At 46.3% G+C, this 17796-nt stretch overlaps 2 protein-coding genes across 2 annotated transcripts in view; both read left to right on the top strand.

Annotated features, from left to right (window-relative positions):
* SPEG (striated muscle enriched protein kinase) overlaps positions 1-3577 on the top strand; it is a 406747-nt gene extending 403170 nt beyond the window's left edge. The window contains exon 41 of the mRNA XM_066575507.1: positions 1591-3577. Within this exon, the coding sequence (XP_066431604.1) occupies positions 1591-1804 (214 nt within the window). The 3' untranslated portion in view covers positions 1805-3577. The remainder of the gene's footprint in view (positions 1-1590) is intronic.
* Positions 3578-9661: 6084 nt separating this feature from the next.
* LOC136576313 (rac GTPase-activating protein 1-like) overlaps positions 9662-17796 on the top strand; it is a 47943-nt gene continuing 39808 nt past the window's right edge. The window contains exon 1 of the mRNA XM_066575506.1: positions 9662-9741. Coding sequence (XP_066431603.1) covers positions 9695-9741 — 47 coding nt within the window. The 5' untranslated portion in view covers positions 9662-9694. The remainder of the gene's footprint in view (positions 9742-17796) is intronic.

Below are 17796 nucleotides of genomic sequence, written 5' to 3'. Positions count from 1 at the left end.
CCGACACCTCATTAATATACTACACCACACTGGAGAGCTGACAGCTCCTCTATATACTACACTAGTGGGAGAGCCCACAGCTCCGCTATATACTACACCACACAGTAGAACCGACAGCTCCTCTATATACTACACCACAAAGGAGAGCCGATAGCTCCTCTATATACTACACCACACAGGAGAGCCGACAGCTCCTCTATATACTACACCACACAGGAGAGCCGACAGCTCCTCTATATACTACACCGCACAGGAGAGCCAACAGCCCCTTTATATACTACACCGCACAGGAGAGCCGACAGCTTCTCTATATACTACACCACAGAGGAGAGCCAACAGCTCCTCTATATTCTACACCACACAGGAGAGCCGACAGCTCTTCTATATACTACACCACACAGGAGATCCGACTGCTCCTCTATATACTACAGCACAGATGAGAACCGACACCTCATTAATATACTACACCACACTGGAGAGCTGACAGCTCCTCTATATACTACACTAGTGGGAGAGCCCACAGCTCCGCTATATACTACACCACACAGTAGAACCGACAGCTCCTCTATATACTACACCACAAAGGAGAGCCGATAGCTCCTCTATATACTACACCACACAGGAGAGCCGACAGCTCCTCTATATACTACACCACACAGGAGAGCCGACAGCTCCTCTATATACTACACCGCACAGTAGAGCTGACAGCTCCTTTGTATACTTCACCACAGAGTAGAGACGACAGCTCCTCTATATTCTACACCACACAGGAGAACCGACACCTCCTCAATATACTACACCACACAGGAGAGCTGACAGCTCCTCTATATACTACACTAGTGGGAGAGCCCACTACTCCTCTATATACTACACCACACAGGAGAACCGACAGCTCCTCTATATACTACACCACACAGGAGAACCCACAGCTCCTCTATATACTACACCACGCAGGAGAGCCGACAGCTCCCCTATATACTGCACCACACAGGAGAGCCGACAGCTCCTCTATATACTACACTGCACAGGAGAGCCGACAGCTCCTCCATATGCAACAGAACACAGGAGAGCCCACAGCCCCTCTATATACTACAGCACACAGGAAAGCCGACAGCTCCTCTATATACAACAGAACACAGGAGAGCCCACAGCCCCTCTATATATTACACCTCACAGGAGAGCCGACAGCTCCTCTATATACTACACCACACAGGAGAGCTCCTATATATATTACACCTCACAGGAGAGCCAACAGCTCCTTTATATACTACACCATACAGGAGAGCCAACAGCTCCTCTATATACTACACCACACAGGAGAGCCGACAGCTCCTCTATATACTACACCGTACAGGACAGATGACAGCTCCTCTATATACTACACCACACAGGAGAGTCTACAGCCCCTCTATATACCACACTACACAGGAGAGCGGACAGCCCCTCTATATACTACACCACACAGGAGAGCCGACAGCTCCTCTATATACTACACCACAGAGGAGAGCCGACAGCTCCTCTATATACTACACTACACAGAATAGCATTTGGCAATTTGCATGAATTTACCTCTTAATTTTCTATTCTCAGGAGCCGTCCCTCTGTACAAGAATGTTTCGCCAACCCCTGGCTTCAGGATGCCTATCTAATGAAGCTTCGGCGACAGACTCTCACTTTTACCACAAACCGCCTCAAGGAGTTCTTGGTGGAGCAACAGAGAAGACGCTCGGACACTGCTACCAAGCACAAAGTCCTGCTCCGTTCCTACCACGGTGGACAACCCTCAACTCCTGTCACCCAGTGACCGTGGAGGAAGATTCTTGACAGTAAATAAGGTGGCCATGGAGCCAGAGGTGCATTCCACTGGATGATGTGTGGCGCCAGCAGTCCCAGTGAGGCGGAGGACCCTACACAACCAAGGTCAAGGGGATTCCTGGAGAACTGCTGGTTAGCATACCTCAATAACAGGAGTGGAAGAGTCCAGTGAGACTAGGGGACAGAGATGAGTAAAGAAGTGGGGGTGCATGATGCATGTAACAGACACCCCACTTCCACAGCAGTGACACATCCTCAGCTGGCACCACTCTGGACCTCAGTTCCGTGAGACCTTTGGCACCAACCTTTCTGCTGGAAATTCACTTGGATCGTCTTGGGCAACCCTTCGTTTACGCAGATCTTCCCAGGAATTCCTGGTCGAATCAAGTGGTCTTAACAATTCAGAGGGGGGAGCCATTGATCCTATAGTTTTTTTTAAAATTTATTTATTTAGATGGGGGTAACCAGAGATTTCTATTAAAGGGACAGTGTAGGTATTTATTAATCACATAGCCATAGGTAGCCGTATCCCTGCGATACTTGTTTACAAAAAGATAGGATGTTTTTGAAAACCCATTAGAAGAGACCACAAAATAAGAGCAGACGGGTCCTGACTTCATAGAAGAGACCTGAGCAAATGGTGATCGGATGGAGATTTGGGTGGAATTACTGGTTTTATGTGGGAGAACCGGTTGTTTCTACATGTACGAGAGAACTCAACATAGTGGACAACTTTGGACAATGTCTGGCTCAGTGCCAGATCTTAGGGCTTTGTTCTTTTTGGTACTACTACTCCAACATCCTATTTGAGTGAGCACAGGGAAAATTTTTTAAGTGGAAATAAGTATTTTTTATGTTCCATCTTTCATTTTCTTGTGTCATCATTGGGCTTAGGTCATCACTGATGACCCAGGAATCTCGTCTTTTATTACTACATTGGTAACCCAACTGTAGAGAAAGTAGAAATATCATAAGGGGGGTTTGAGCCTGACACCATGCCACGTGTTGCTACCATGTAGAAACCATACCGTAACAGTGACTACTGGCATATATAAAGTTGTACAACGTGCAGAGGGGAAGTCCATATATTAGTGTTTTGGGCTGGAGTTCTCCTTTAAGTGATGCTGCTATATTTCTATTTTACCTCCTTTATACCGAAATTATCAGATAGTTCTGCTCCCAGCATGCACTATTCTGCTCCCTATTTGATTTCTGTGTGCTGAATTTCGAATTCCATGGTCTATTTGTTCAGTTCTCTCTAAAGTAAGTTCTCAAAACGACAAACCACCATTCACATGGGCAAAAATGAATGTCTGCTGCACAAATTACATGCACATAAATGAAACATGTATGTTGGGTGTTATATGGGATTCTGCTGGAGGGATGATACAAGTTCTGGGCCATGAGAGAATGCACGGCTCATCGTGCAATCCTCCGGCAGTCGCAGACAATCAAGCGGACAATGAGATGTTCCGAAAGATCCTGCTAATCCAGGAGAGGCTGGAAGGGCTCCTCCGATGCAATTTGGTGGTTTGTCGGTTTGTACACTTTTGCGGGTGGGTGGTCGCACACCCATTCCTCCCTCCCCCCACCCAAGCCGCTCTATTCACTAACATCTGAATATGTTTCCTTTTATTTCATAGAATTTGTGTTGCTTTCCAAAGTTTGTATTGTTCCCCCATGTTTTTTTCTGTGTGGAGAAGTTGAGAAGATAAAATAAATTTACTAAGGTTGCACGGGACCCCACGTGTGATCTATACTGGCGAGGCTGCTGTGTTTTCTGTCTATTCTTACTATGTGTATTCTGGATGTACGTGAAGTAGTCCCACTATGGGGAGTCCTTTGCATATGGCTTTATTATGGAATTCTATGGGAACTGTATTAATCCCTATGCAATGAGCTCCCCCTAGTGGTGGCTGCAGGCAGACAGAATTTTATTATGTTCCACTATGGTTTTGTGAGGAGAAGCAACAGATTTGGAGCTGTATGATAAAAACAATATGTTAATGCCTTTAAAGACTTGTGACACGTAGATGAAAGAAAATAAAACTATATATACACTTTCCTGGCCCACCACCATTAACTCCTTCATCGTCATCAACAATATACTGACATACCAAAGGCCTTGGGACAGGAACTTATATAGTCTAGTCTGGCAAATTGTAGCAACTCAACATGACATTGATTCTACAAGTGGCTGGAAGACGTCTGGAGGGATGTTGAGCCGTCTGGAGAGCCCCCCACAGCTCTGGGGTATTTATAGGTTCAGGATCTCAGGTGTGAATATACTCCTCCACCACATCCCAACGATGCTCTGGGCTCATGTTGGGTGATCATGTAGGCCACAGCATTCTTAGGATCTCTTCAGAGTATGACTCAAACCAGTTCTGGATAACTTGGGCCCAATGACATGGTACATTTTCTGGGTGGAATATCCCATCATTGTGGGGTACATGAATACTATGAAGAGCTGCAAATTGTCATCAAGCGGTGAAGAGTAGCATGCACCGATCAATGATGTGTTTAGGAGGACCAATGGACCCAACCCATAGCACGAGAACACCCCACTCCATTATGGAACCACCACCATCCTGCAGAGTTCTTTATTGACAACTGGGTCCGTCGCTTCATGGGGTCTGCTCAACAGAAGAACCTACCATCAGCCTGAAACAATTCGTACCGTGACTCATCGGACCTCGTCACATGGTGTCAATCCTGTATGGTTCAATATCAACCTCACGAGACCCGGTGAGCTGCTGTGAAGTTAATGGAGGCATCTGGTGGGTCTTCTGCTCCTGTATTCCATGAATGCTAAAGAAAGCTGTACTAACCTGCACGATATATGTGGGGTCTCCTGCATTGAATGTGGATGTAATTTCTTTCGGAGTTGCTTGTCTGTTCCCACAGACAATTTTAGCCAGACGCCACCGGTCACAATTATTAAGTTCCGGTAGGCGGCCACGACTTTGTGAGTGTTGATGCCTTCTATGCCCTGTTCCCGGTAGACATGTGACACTGTGGATCGAGGATTGTTAAAGGGGTTATTGGAGTTCTAAGACCTCGGGGCAACCCCTTTCCCATGCAGTAAAATAACAACTAGTGATATACTCACCTCTCCCCGTTTCGTCCCGTGCCGGTGCTCGGTTCTCCGCTCCGGTCTCTGTTTACAGCTGCAGGCCCACCCTGTTTACAGGACGTCACTGGGGCTGCAGCCAATAACGGAGCAAGTAGGAGCGGCAAGAGGTAAGTATATCACTAGTTGCTATTTTATTCCATGGGGAAGGGGTTGCCCTGAGGTCTTGCAACTCTGACAAGAACTTTAAATGCCCTCACAATTTCAGAGATGGACTGCCGCATCCGTCCGGCACCCACTAGCATGCTCCGATAATTCACGTTGCCTCGCCATGAGCACTCTGGCCGGTGTTCAACCTCACTCACAACTTACACAGGTGTAGGCATTCCCAAGACAACACCACTATCCTATGACTTTTGGAACTTCAGTGTATAATTATAACCATAAACTGTTATTATTGCATAATATTAAATGTTAAATATAAACTCATTGGACCACCATGTATAGCCTATATGTAATATCACCACTAAACCACTCTACGCCACCAGGACTATGACAGAAACATCATTACGAACCTCTAAACTGGCCCATGTAAAAAATTTGTGATGTAACGTAAAATTGTAACGCTATGAATGTGACGGAAATACTAGTTTCTGTTCAGCTTTTTCAAAAACTGCAAGAATGAATTGTTCCAAGAGCACAATGCAAGCATTTATAATAACTGAGGATTTTGGATTTGGGTAGATGTGGTTGTCAGTATATTGTATGGTGATACTGTGCTGGCGGTGGGCTGTCTTCCAGTACACTACCCCCCCCCCCCCCACGTTCCCCAGAGTCAGGCGCTATATATAACTGCCATGTCCATATGAGGAGGTGTTACTGCCTGCAGTCTCCCCCCGGCGGGCGAGGGATGACAGGTGTTTATTGCTGAGAGTAAACTAATGAAATCTGCTATTACACATCGGCTGACTGCACCGTCCCAGATTGTTCTATGGGATACCAATATCCCATAGACTTTAATTGTGCGCCTCACACAATGTACGTGAAATACGTGCAAAAAAAAAAAAAATCACTGCATGTCCTATCTTGGCACATATTATGCGCACATACGCGTCAAGATAGTGTATGGAGATTCGCAGCATGCATCAAGTACGCATGTCATTACGTATTTGAGTTACGCGTGAGGCGCACAGCCAATTACTGTCGTGTGAGCCCGGCCCCACTAATACAGTCGCACTTCAGAATGCTCATGTTCACAGAAAACCAGAGCTATAAGTTTGATCACTTGTCTAGGCACCCAGGCTTTAACCTTTCCAATCCACTGTCTAACATCTTAAGGCATTATGATTTAAGGCTGTACAGCTCCGATGTTGGAAGACGTCCGTCGGGGTTTTCTTACTGTATATTGCCAGCCTTTCTGCTGTCGGAGCATATCCAACGTGTCACCTCGTGCAGTACTGGCTTTAGCCAGCAGATAGCGCCGTTGTATAACGGCAGAAAAAGAGTAATCCCCCTAGGAAAACCAGGATACAAATTGGTTTGGAGAGGGTTAAGATCGAATTTACACGGGTGTATTAGTGCATACATTTTTGCGTGTATGCAATGCCCCAAAAATACAACCTATTGATATCACTGTGTTTGTTCACATGCGCGTATTTTGTGTGCGCAATAAGAATGCAGCACGCTCTATTTTCCTGCAAACTCACCCGGCATTCATTAAGGCCTCCTGCACACGGGCGGATTTGCATTGCGAAATCCGAAGAGGGATTCCGCCTCCGCATTCTGCAGCAAATGCAGCCCATAGCATGCCCACTAGCGGAAGTGGATTGCATGCTGTGATTTTGTGCGGGCTACGCACAGCCGTGGCCATTCTGCAATCATCACTACCGTATGGTCGCGACAGCCGCGGCATCGCCATAGCGATGGCGTGGCGTCCTTTGTACTGCGCATGTGCAGCAGAGGAGAAGACACCAGAGAGGTATGCTGGGGTCACCGGTTGGGCACCAGGTTGAACTCCGCTGCAGGAATCCCGTATGCAGGGTCCGACCCGCTCGTGTGCAGGCGGCCTAAAGAATTTGCCCATTTCAATGGCTGGGAGCATTGGTGTGCGTTTTTATGTGTGCGCAAAAAGTATAGTACAAAACTATTTTGCGCACACAAATACACAACTTTCTTTGCAAAAACGCGCGCACATAGGCTTACGCTCGTGTGAATCCAGCACTCCCTGCGAACATCTTATGCAAAGTGCGCCAGAGAAGAGAACTAGACAGTTAATATCAATTGATCAAATGATTGCTGGCTCGCCACCAGCGCTGCAGGGCCAGGCGTCGTCATCTGGGTTAAAGGAGATGTCCCGAGGCAGCAAGTGGGTCTATACACTTCTGTATGGCCATAATAATGCACTTTGTAATGTACATTGTGCATTAATTATGAGCCATACAGAAGTTATAAAAAGTTTTATACTTACCTGCTCCGTTGCTGGCGTCCTCGTCTCCATGGAGCCGACTAATTTTTGGCCTCCGATGGCCAAATTAGCCGCGCTTGCGCAGTCCGGGTCTTCAGCAGTCTTCTATGGAGCCGCTCGTGCCAGAGAGCGGCTCCGTGTAGCTCCGCCCCGTCACGTGCCGATTCCAGCCAATCAGGAGGCTGGAATCGGCAGTGGACCGCACAGAAGAGCTGCGGTCCACGAAGACAGAGGATCCCGGCGGCCATCTTCAGCAGGTGAGTATGAAGACGCCGGACCGCCGGGATTCAGGTAAGCGCTGTGCTGTTTGTTTTTTTAACCCCTGCATCGGGGTTGTCTCGCGCCGAACGGGGGGGGGGTTTAAAAAAAAAAAACCCGTTTCGGCGCGGGACATCTCCTTTAACCTTTTCCAATCCACTGTCTGACGTCTGAAGACATTCTGATTGAAGCCTGTACAGCTCCAATGTCCGATGACGTCCGGCAGGGTATTCTTACTGTATATTGCCGGCTGCTCTGTTGTTGGGGGCCTCTCCAGCATGTCCCATACCGCAGTACTGGCTCTACCCAGCAGATGGTGCCATTGTATAATGGCAGAAAGAGAAAGCCCCCTAGGAAACCCTGAATCCAAAATTGGATTGCAAAGGGTTAATGCAGGGGATGTAAGGCTAGTTTCACGCGGGCAATCGCAATTTTACCATAAGAAAATCATGGCACAATCGCGTCTTTGTTCTCCCGATTTTTGAGCGCTAGCGGTGTTTTTTTTTTTTTAGAATAATCTCGCATCGCTGCCATCCGCAATAAAATCGTGCGACTTTTTTATCGCAAAAGTCCATAGGAATTTCTAATGTTAAAATCACACCGCAATGTGTGTTTACTGCGTTGCAATGTGATAAAAAGAAGCCTCCATAGGGAAACACGGGGGATAAAAAAAAATCGCAGACAAGATAGCGCATGCCACAATTTTTTGTTGTCTCAACATCACATCAGTGAAAACATCGCAGGTGGGAAGGAAACCGTTATAGATCATTGGTTTCATAATCTGCTTTTTTACTAACGCATCACACGAAAATTGTGCGATTTTCTCACCCGTGTAAAACCATCCCAATAGCTGCTTCGCCCCCAATTAAAGCAACGAGAGCGATGCCTTCCATTATACTCCCGGCTCCATATTGCGGTCAGAGCCAGGCGTGTAACAGAAGGCATCACCCTCGTTGATTTCCATAGGAGTGAGGCCATTTCTTACACGTCCGGCTCTGACCGCCGATGTGGACGTCCGGTCCCTCTACGTGACAGAGGCCGGAGGATCAGCGAGGATTCCAAGCGGCGGACCTCCGCCAACCAACAATCGATGACCTATCCAGAATGCTTGGAAAATCCCTTTAAGGCCGGCTTGGCCAGACATATGCCCAATTGCGCACGCCTTAACGCAACATACATGCTTTGAATGATATCAGTAACCCCCTAGACCTGAGCACAATGGGGGATGTCAGCCATCTGCCTCGTGGCACCAATACACTTGGAAATGCCCAAATCTTGCGTTCGCCCGACCTAAAACTTGGCATCACATGTGGCGAGATGCAACAACATGGCAGGTAGTCGGGTTTCCAAGGCAACTATTGAACTTCCAGAGAGAATTGCGCACAAGTACTTAATGCTTGCTCAATGTGGGGTCAGACAGGTGACACCCGACCGCCCAGCATATGATTTATGTAGTCGCCTCTTTCAAAAACAAACGTCACTTTAATTTGGGATTGAAATATGACCCTGTGGGGAACAAGCTTTACTGCACGTTGGGGGCCAGACAGAGAAATTATAAACAAAGCGGGAAAATTTGCACATCGAGGCCAACATAACATTTGCCGCTACTCTCCGTTTTCTTTCATATGACATGTGTCTCCAACGTTACAGAATATTCCACCATTTTTATTTCAGTATTGTAATTTATTATTATTATTACTATTATTATTATCAGTCCTGTGGTGAACATAACCATTTGTTATGGGGTTACGTATACTAAAGAGTTAAAGAAAAATGGCCGCTTATCACGTGGTTAACATGAACTAGACTGGCCAAGCAGCTGTATATTCACTATGGTAACCGCGCAGCGTGCCCGTAATGCATCACGTGCTTCCTTCTTATCCAATCACACGGCTGCTAGTCCGACGAACTACAACTCCCGGCATCCTCCTTCAGGCACCTCCTGCTCTAGAGGGATTCGAACGACCCGCTCCCAACGCGATGACGTCATCAACACAGCACATTCCAGCATGACGCTACGCAGAAGTCGGGTCACGTGGGGCCGAGTTTCCGCTATATCCGTCAGCCAACCTCCGCGGAGGGATATGGGTGGCGGAGTGATCATGCAGAGGTGCAGGTGCGGCGAGTGGAGGTGAGAGCAGCAGGAGGAGATCAGGCCGCAGTGCACTTGGCTGTAGCTCTGTTTAGTAGTACCTCACGTTCATATATACGTATACACACACGTGGAGACCGTCAGCAGGAAGGCAGCATCTACAAAAGGAAGTGTTTGCTTGTTCATAGGATGCTTGGTGTCTCTTATGGACTTCTTGGTACAAACAATACCTCCTGCGCCGCCGCGTTCTAAGGCCCAGAACAGTTCTGTTTTCCCGGCTCCGTGAGGCTCGTTTACTGCAGGAGGAGTTGTAGGTTTTACTGGTGACACTTTGAGTGACTTTTGGGTTATTTTTTTTTTTTTTTTTAACCTATTGTTGCCATGCAGGTTAATGGTCTATTTAACGTATTGTACGTGGCGTTACGGGTAAGACAATACCAAATATGGGGGATTATTAACATATATAATAGGTGAAAGGCCGCAAAACTTGTTTTTTTTTCTTTTTTTCTTTTTTACACTCTGTCCCTGTAGTGAACTTGAGTCATAAAAGCTGTGATTATATCATGGGGGTCCTTTACATGCAATGATCTACATAGACCCTGGCATGTAGTGGGTTAAAAGCAGAGATCGATGTTCTCGTTGATCTCAGTTGCTGCAGCGGGAGGCCAGCTATCGGTAACAGCTGCTCCCACTGCGGGATGTGGTGGGCTCAGCTTTGGATCCTGCTCCAGCCACATGATATAAGGTTGTAGCCCCCCCCCCCCCCCCCCCCTTTAAGGCTGCGCTTCTCTTAAAAACATGGGGGTTCAGGCTTCTGCATCTCCCCCACAGAAGCCCCTTGATTCAGCTGCTAGCCTCACTGTATGGCTTCTCTGTCAATCTGTAGTAGCCTTGCATGACCTGCTGCTGAAGCCGCTCAGGAGCCAATCAGCTACGGGGGGTGTCACCCCCTGTCAATCTAGACTTCACCAGGACTTCCTGGTGGCGTCAAGATACACTAATACCAAGGTTGTGTCCGGTCGCGTTAAGGGGTTAAACTGGCTTTTAAAAAATGACTCTTAAATCAAACTTTATCGAACTTTTTTTTGACTTGAAGCTGCGATAGTACACTGCATTACTTATGCAGTGCATTCCAATGGTCCTGTGGCCTCGTGCCCGCGGCTGTATTGGTACGACGCTGTGAGTCTGTTCCCGGTATCTGTAAGTATCAGGTCTGCCGGCAGAGACTCGTATCGCACGCATACGGACATATGCAGTGTGACTTTTTAAAAAAAATTTTTTTATTCTCCCCGCTCCTTCATATGAGAACGCCGCTCATACAATGTATTCCGCATGGACAGGGCTGCATACGCTGCCTATACCGATTGTATAGGGGCTCACGCTGCGTGGTGCGATCCATGTCTCGTGCGTAGCGATGCACATTGACAACGTATCGCACGTGTGATTCGTGGTGAAAAAACCCACCGGTGGACATGAGCCCTAAGACAGCAGCCTATTAGACTCTGCTGGAGGCGGGGCCTAATAGGTGCAATTACATGGCAGACCTGGAGATCTCCGTCAGCCTGGTGGCTGCAATGGGAATCTAGTGTTACAATTACACTTCGGGGTGCTGATGGGTGTCAGGAGGAGCCCCTCCCCCTCTCATCTGCCTAAATGTTGTACTTACTATTGATTGTTGCATGTAAGAGGTTAAACTGCCAGGATCTGGCTGTTAGTGCAGGAGCCTGGCTGTCAGTAGTCAGACAAGCCGCCGTCAGATGAATGTGAAGGCTAAAAGCCCATTAGTGCGGTCAGTAAAAAGGTGTATTGGCAGTCACTAAGGGGTTAAGCTAAAGGCACCAGAACTGCGCTGCAAACTGCAACAACAAAAAATGTCACGGTCTGCGCCAAAGTTGTTATAGCTGCTGAGGGGCGAATGGAAGGAGCCGCAGGAAGTCCGTCCGCCAAGAAAGAGAGTGACAGTAAATCTGCAATCTCGCAGGGAAAAGACTGCGCAAAACAATGCTGGCAATGAGCGCCATTTCTAATCTTCTAATCTAGTCTTTCTAATGACTCGCGGAAAACGCAACAAACCGTCTATTGGGGTCTCCGTTCTGAAAGTCCGCTGCAGATTTCACTGTATTCGGGGGAAAAAAGATGGCACAGCGTGCGATGGTTCTTTTACCAGGGGACACCATGATGTAAAGGAACAAGCCACAGTAGAAGTCTACGGAGCCCGTCGGCGCTGTTCGTGTCCGGTCATGGGACGGATCCATCATAGTGTGAATTCCTTTTCTGCGACATCCAAGTCGGGGACAAATCCGTCATGTGACACACGAATGGCAGTCGGCAGACTTTGACTATAGTGGTCTCTGCCAGGTTTCCATCTTGCATTGAGCCGTTTTTTGAGTGCAGCAGGCTGCGCAATTTTATTTTTCCAGTGTTTTTATTATTTTTGCTGCAACCTATTTAATGGCGTCTCCTAGATAAGCAGAGCGGTCCGGCTGCGGTTTATATCCCTAAACATAGAAATATTTAACCAGGCTGATTGTTCCTCTATATGGCGGTCCGGGGGGAACCGCTATGGGATGAGCCATCGATCAGCAACAGTGGATGGTGTTGGGCAGCTTGAAATGTAAACCCTACCCCAAAAATAAGCCATAGCTGCAGAAGAAGAGGGGAAAAAAAGTATACATCACATTAAAGCGCTGTCCGGGCTCCGCTGCAGCGTCTTCCCGTCACTGTTCTTCATCTCTTCTGGCCGGCTGACAGCGCTTCCAAGGTGACTGTATACTTTTTTACCCCTGCAGCCAGGGCTTAGGTTACGGCGTTGACAGTAGGATTTCCTACTGTCAAAGTTGCATCGCACAGAAATTGTGTTTTTGTGCGATGTGATGCAACTGAGAGGCTCTATTAGGAAACAATGGCTACTCCTTTCACAATTGCAATCCTCAAACTGCGTGTAAGTTCCCGCCCCCCTCCCCATTGAAAACAATGCGTGAGCATTCTGGGAGAATGCAAAAATATAGCACATGCTGGGGGGATGGATTTCATAGTCATGTGTGTATTGTGGGAATCTCATCACTGGTGTGAATAATCCCGAACGGTTTTGATGCACTGGAAAATCCACTTACATTTAACCCCTTCCTGCTATAGGACATTCATCTACGTCATGCAGGTGCTGGGTGACCTCTTCATACGGTGTGGGCGTTGGCTGTTTATTACAGCTGCCACCTGAGGGAAATAGCTGCAATCGGCCACCCCTGCTGTGAGATCACAGGGAGACGTGCAGGTGTCATGACTGCTAGGAGCCTTCTGAAAGGTCCCAGGGCTGACTTCGGAGACTGCCTATCAAGCCATCCCCGTGGGGTGGCTTCATAGACTGCCTGTCAGATTGCAGTATGATGCAATGCTATAGCATCACGTCATACTGCAGGAGTGATCAAAGCATCGCATGTTGTGGTCCCCCTGGGGGCTTTTAAAAAATAAAATAAAATAAAATAAAAAATTGCTAATTGGGGGAGGGGGGGGGGGGGGGCAATTAAAAGTTTAACCCTTTCCAGTCCACTGTCGGACGTCTGAAGACATTATGATTTAAGGCTGTACAGCTCCGATGTTGGAAGACTTCCATCGTAATTCTCTTACAGTATATTTCCAGCCTTTCTGCTGTCGGAGCCTATCCAGCGTGTCACCTTATGCAGCACCATTGTATAATGGCAGAAAAAGAGTAAGCCCCCCAGGAAAACCAGGAAACAAACTATATTGGAAAGGGTTAAATCACCCCCCTTTTGCCATATCTATAATAAAAAAAAAATAATAATCTAACTCTTAAAACAAAAATACATATTTGGTATCAGATCTGACTTCTACGGACACTATCAAAGTAAAGCATTATTTACCCCGTACAGTGAACGTCGCCAGAAATGCACCTTCAGTCACCCTGTCTCCCAGAAAAACTGCAATTAAAAAGTCGTATTTATTCCGAAATGGTACCAGCAGAAACTACAGTACATCCTGCAAAAAATGAGCCCTCAAAAGGGCCACATCATAGAGCCACTCCAGTGTCTGCATTTTGCTTTTTTTAGGCACCCTGTACACAGGCGTTGTGAAGTCCCACGGCAGATCTCCACTGCCAGAGCGGCCGCCCTGGAGCAGGAGCCGCTGCCTAATCTCCGCCGGTCAGCCCTATCTGATAGGCTTGGAGCGGAGAATCGCAATGGTTCTCTGCTCGTGGACAGGGGCCGGCGCTTTTGATAGGTGGATAAGGGGCCTTAATCATTCACTATGTAGCTATCCCTCCAGTATATATAAGGGGGGGGGGGGGCTGGTGTTACATTGATTATATCTCCAGGCCTCCTTCTCCTCAGATGGTAATGTGATCTCATATCTGACCAGCTCAGATCTGCTTGGGGTTATGTGACCTCTGTGAAGTCAGCACCCCATCTTTCAAAAAAGTTATTTTTTTATGAGTTCTGGATGCACCCCAAAGAGTTCTAGAGTTCCCTATTAATTTTTAAAATAGTTCTAGCGAATTAGGCAAAAAAATCAACAAATGTATCTCTGCGGTGCTAACTTCCAAAAATGATATTAATAAATCAGCGAGAACTTTGTAAATATGGGTATTAGAGCTTCGAGCATTAAGAGTTTTCTTCAGAACTCTTGAGGTGCTACCCAGAACTCTTATAAAATCGCGGGATTTCCCCCAAAAATTTTTTACACATAATAACTGAAATTTTTTTGATCTGGCATCTAAAAATCAGCGAGCACTTTATAAATATTGGTTCTAGAGCTTCGAGCATTCAGAGTTTTCTTCAGAACTCTTGAGGTGCTACCCAGAACTCTTATAAAATCGCAGGATTTCCCCCAAAATTATTTACACATAACTGTAATATTTGGAGCCGGCATCTAAAAATCAGCGAGAACTTTGTAAATATTGGTTCTAGAGCTTAGAGCATTCAGAGTTTTCTTCAGATCTCTTGAGGTGCTATCCAGAACTCTTATAAAATAGCAGGATTTCCCCAAAAATTATTTACACATAATAACTGAAATTTTTTTGATCCGGCATTTGAAAATCAGCGAGAACTTTGTAAATATTGGTTCTATAGCTTAGAGCATTCAGAGTTTTCTTCAGAACTCTTGAGGTGCTACCCAGAACTCTTATAAAATCGCAGGATTTCCCCAAAAATTTATTTAGACATAACTGAAATTTTTTTTGATCCGGCATCTAAAAATCAGCGAGAACTTTGTAAATATTGGTTCTATTGGTTCGGAAATCTTGCGGTTTGGCCGCAGCGAAAAACCGCAAGATTTCCACCAGGAGTACCGCCGCTGCAAAACCCGCGGCGGCCCGGCCGCCCGCTCTTCCGCTGAGGCCAGCGCTCCCATAGAGGAGAGCGCGCCCGCAGCGGGGAAAAAAAATGAACATGCCGCGGTCGGCAAATCCGCGCTGGCTTAGCCGCAGCGGATTTGACGTCCCGTGTGGACGAGATTTCTGAGAAATCTCGTCCACAAGGCTGGCTAATCCCGGGATTAGCGGCCGCATGCGGATTTGCCGCGGCGAAATTCTGCACAGAATTTCCGCGGCAAATCCGCCCCGTGTGAACCCAGCCTTAGAAAACTGATTATATCAAGCAAACATGCAGTGGGCATAGAAGTGAAATAAGATGAGAGAGAAGGAGAAAAGAAAGAAATGAAACCATGTGGTTAGGTCCGGAGAAAATCAAAACTGGTTCCAGATCATCCAGATAGAGGCACATTTCTCATGTCCTAGTTCGTCTCTGGCACTGAGCTCTTCCATATCTTTCAGGTGATCTAAAGCTTCCCACCACATTATTCTAGAGGGAGGTGTCGTAGATTACCATATTCTGGGGATTATCTGTTGCATGGCCAGTATAAAAAATCTGAGTAGGGAGCTTTTCAAATGTGCCACTGATCCTGGGAACATAGACAGTACTACTATTTCTGGCGTAAACTGGACCTGAGTTCTGCATACTGTAGAGTAAAGAGTGTTGATCTCCTGCCAGAATGGGCGCATCAGAGGACATGACCACCAGAGGTGAACAAATGACCCTCTTTCCGATTGGCATCTCCAACATTTATCCGGATACTGGGGGAATATCCTGGCTAGTTTCACTGGGGTCTGGTACCATCTTGTTAGTATTTTGTAGTTTAAAGGAGATGTCCCGCGCCGAAACGGGTTTTTTTTTTTTTAAACCCCCCCCCCGTTCGGCGCGAGACAACCCCGATGCAGGGGTTAAAAAAACCACCCGCACAGCGCTTACCTGAATCCCGGCGGTCCGGTGACTTCAATACTTACCGCTGAAGATGGCCGCCGGGATCTTCTACCTTCGTGGACCGCAGCTCTTCTGTGCGGTCCACTGCCGATTCCAGCCTCCTGATTGGCTGGAATCGGCACGTGACGGGGCGGAGCTACACGGAGCCGCTCTCTGGCACGAGCGGCTCCATAGAAGAAAGCTGAAGACCCGGACTGCGCAAGCGCGGCTAATTTGGCCATCGGAGGCCAAAAATTAGTCGGCACCATGGAGACGAGGACGCCAGCAACGGAGCAGGTAAGTATAAAACTTTTTATAACTTCTGTATGGCTCATAATTAATGCACAATGTACATTACAAAGTGCATTATTATGGCCATACAGAAGTGTATAGACCCACTTGCTGCCTCGGGACATCTCCTTTAACTCCTGCACCTTGCTAGAAACCGACATTTTATGTGACAGGATGTATGATTTTTTTTTCCAAGACTCCTCTGGGGGCGCCACCTAGTTCTCGCTACCAATTCCTTTCAATGTCTTTCCCGCAATTGCGCGTGTCCTCCTCAACCATCATCTGATATAAAGTCGATATTGTTTTTCAAATGCCGCGATTTTATAAGAGTTCTGGGTAGCACCTCAACAGTTCTGAAGAAAACTCCTAATGCTCGAAGCTCTAGAACCCATATTTACAAAGTTCTCGCCAATTTTCAGATGCCGGATCAAAAAAAAATTCAGTTATGTGTAAATAATTTTTTGGGAAATCCTGCGATTTTATAAGAGTTCTGGGTAGCACCTCAAGAGTTCTGAAGAAAACTCTTAATGCTCAAAACTCTAGAACCAATATTTACAAAGTCCTCGCTGATTTTCAAATGCTGGATCCAAAAATTTCAGTTATTATGTGTAAATAACTTTTTGGGAAATCCCGCGATTTTATAAGAGTTCTGGGTAGCACCTCAAGAGTTCTGAAGAAAACTCTTAATGCTCGAAGCTCTAGAACCAATATTTACAAAGTTCTCGCTGATTTTCAAATGCCGGATCAAAAAAATTTCAGTTATTATGTGTAAATAATTTTTGGGGAAATCCTGCGATTTTATAAGAGTTCTGGGTAGCACCTCAAGAGTTCTGAAGAAAACTCTTAATGCTCGAAGCTGTAGAACCAATATTTACAAAGTTCTCGCTGATTTTTAGATGCCGTCTCAATGCTCGAAGCTCTAGAACCAATATTTACAAAGTTCTCGCTGATTTTCAAATGCCGGATCAAAAAAATTTCAGTTATTATGTGTAAATAATTTTTGGGGAAATCCTGCGATTTTATAAGAGTTCTGGGTAGCACCTCAAGAGTTCTGAAGAAAACTCTTAATGCTCGAAGCTGTAGAACCAATATTTACAAAGTTCTCGCTGATTTTTAGATGCCGGATCAAAAAAATTTCAGTTATTATGTGTAAAAAAAAAAAAATTCGGGGACATCCCGCGATTTTATAAGAGTTCTGGGTAGCACCTCAAGAGTTCTGAAGAAAACTCTTAATGCTCGAAGCTCTAATACCCATATTTACAAAGTTCTCGCTGATTTATTATCATTTTTGGAAGTTAGCACCGCAGAGATACATTTGTTGATTTTTTTGCCTAATTCGCTAGAACTATTTTAAAAATTAATAGGGAACTCTAGAACTCTTTGGGGTGCATCCAGAACTCATAAAAAAATAACTTTTTTGAAAGATGGGGTGCTGACTTCACAGAGGTGGTTATGTGTTCATTTTCTAGTCAATCTCAGTCTGTGTGATGCTGTTACATGGCTCTACCAGCCAAGATCTTTAGAGGATGCAGTTATTTCTATCTGTTACTAA

This window comes from Eleutherodactylus coqui, chromosome 8 (genome assembly GCF_035609145.1).
Source record: "Eleutherodactylus coqui strain aEleCoq1 chromosome 8, aEleCoq1.hap1, whole genome shotgun sequence".
Taxonomy (NCBI): domain Eukaryota; kingdom Metazoa; phylum Chordata; class Amphibia; order Anura; family Eleutherodactylidae; genus Eleutherodactylus; species Eleutherodactylus coqui.
Note: the sequence above shows the minus strand (reverse complement) of the source record. Positions and strands in the feature narration are given on the sequence as shown.